Below are 1,379 nucleotides of genomic sequence, written 5' to 3'. Positions count from 1 at the left end.
TGGTTTGACAATTGGACTGGGCTAGGAGCATTATACTTCATTACACCTCAAGATTTTGGCTTTGATGAATCAATTAATAATGTGTATGATGTTGTGAATAGAGGAGCATGGGATGTAAACAAGCTAACTCAGATTCTTCCTGACGAATATGCTAGTCATATTCTGGAAAACATCAAACCACTAGGAGAGCACCAATAACTAGATAATTCATACCGGAGCTTAGAGACAGGAGGAAACTTTTCTGTAAAGTCTGCGGGGGAGTATTTAAGGAGGAGAAATGACTCGGCGATTGCCTATAAAAAAATGTGGGTAAAAGGTTTACCATTCAAGATTTTGTTCTTCATGTGGAAAGTGTGGAAAGCAAAATTGCCACTTGATGACTATATGAAAAATATGGGTTACTTGATGCCATCGCGCTGCTGGTGCTGTGCACAACCAGCTGAAGAAACTTTAGCCCATCTGTTCTTAAGCTCAGTTGCAGTAAAAAAGGTATGGTCATATTTCTTAATGAATGCAAGTATTAATCTGGAAGGAATGACGATGCATCAGACAATCGTGAAGTGCTGGACACTTAAAGTAATTCCAAGACTACAGCCCATTATCCAAGCACTGCCTGTTATCATTTTGTGGGAGTTGTGGATGAGAAGGAACAACTATAAACATGAGTAAGCAGTAACGATTAGAATGGTCATTTATCATATTTCAACCACCATTCAATCACTTGTCAAGATAAGGAAACCTGCTCTGTCTAACATTCCTCATAAGTGGCCAGACCTATTGAACATCATGGAGCAGTATACACCAACACTCAAGTTCTCTGGGAACTCCCACCACAAGGGTGGATCAAAGTGAATTCTGATGGGGCGTCAAGAGGAAATCTAGGTAGGAGTTCAATTGGATTCGCACTGAGAGATGATGAAGGCAAAATAAGGTTTTCCTGTGGAAAGGTGATACATGTTACAACAAACAATGAGGCAGAGGCATTGTCAATTATGGAGGCACTGAAGTACTGTGAAGACAAGGGGTTCAAGCAGATTATTTTGTAAACTGACTCGCTACTATTTAAGAATGCAATTGAAGGAACATGGGTTATCCCGTGGATTATTGCAGAACATGTAGAGGCGATTGCAAGTACCATGTCAAGATGTAATGTAAAACTGTCACATATTATGAGGGAAGGAAACTGCTTGGCTGACCATTTAGCAAATTATGCCCTTGATGTGGGAAACATTGAAGCTAATTGTTTTCAAGAGCTGGATACAAAAGGCAGGAAAATTGTCAATAATGACAAACTACTATGCCCATATCTAAGGTAAAGGTTCAACGAAGTTAAGGATGAAACAAAGCAAAGAAGGGAACCAAATGGAACAACATAAGGG

The 1,379-nt window shown here is 39.7% G+C and overlaps 1 protein-coding gene across 1 annotated transcript; it reads left to right on the top strand.

Moving 5' to 3' along the window:
* The first annotated feature begins 303 nt into the window (after positions 1 to 303).
* Positions 304 to 1,046, top strand: LOC142169825 (uncharacterized). Its single transcript, XM_075231746.1, has 2 exons — positions 304 to 665; positions 773 to 1,046. The coding sequence occupies exons 1-2, from the start codon at positions 304 to 306 to the stop codon at positions 1,044 to 1,046; spliced, it is 636 nt and encodes a 211-aa protein (XP_075087847.1).
* Positions 1,047 to 1,379: the final 333 nt, after the last annotated feature.

The sequence above is a fragment of the Nicotiana tabacum genome, chromosome 15 (genome assembly GCF_000715075.1).
Source record: "Nicotiana tabacum cultivar K326 chromosome 15, ASM71507v2, whole genome shotgun sequence".
In the NCBI taxonomy this organism is placed as follows: Eukaryota; Viridiplantae; Streptophyta; class Magnoliopsida; order Solanales; family Solanaceae; genus Nicotiana; species Nicotiana tabacum.
Note: the sequence above shows the minus strand (reverse complement) of the source record. Positions and strands in the feature narration are given on the sequence as shown.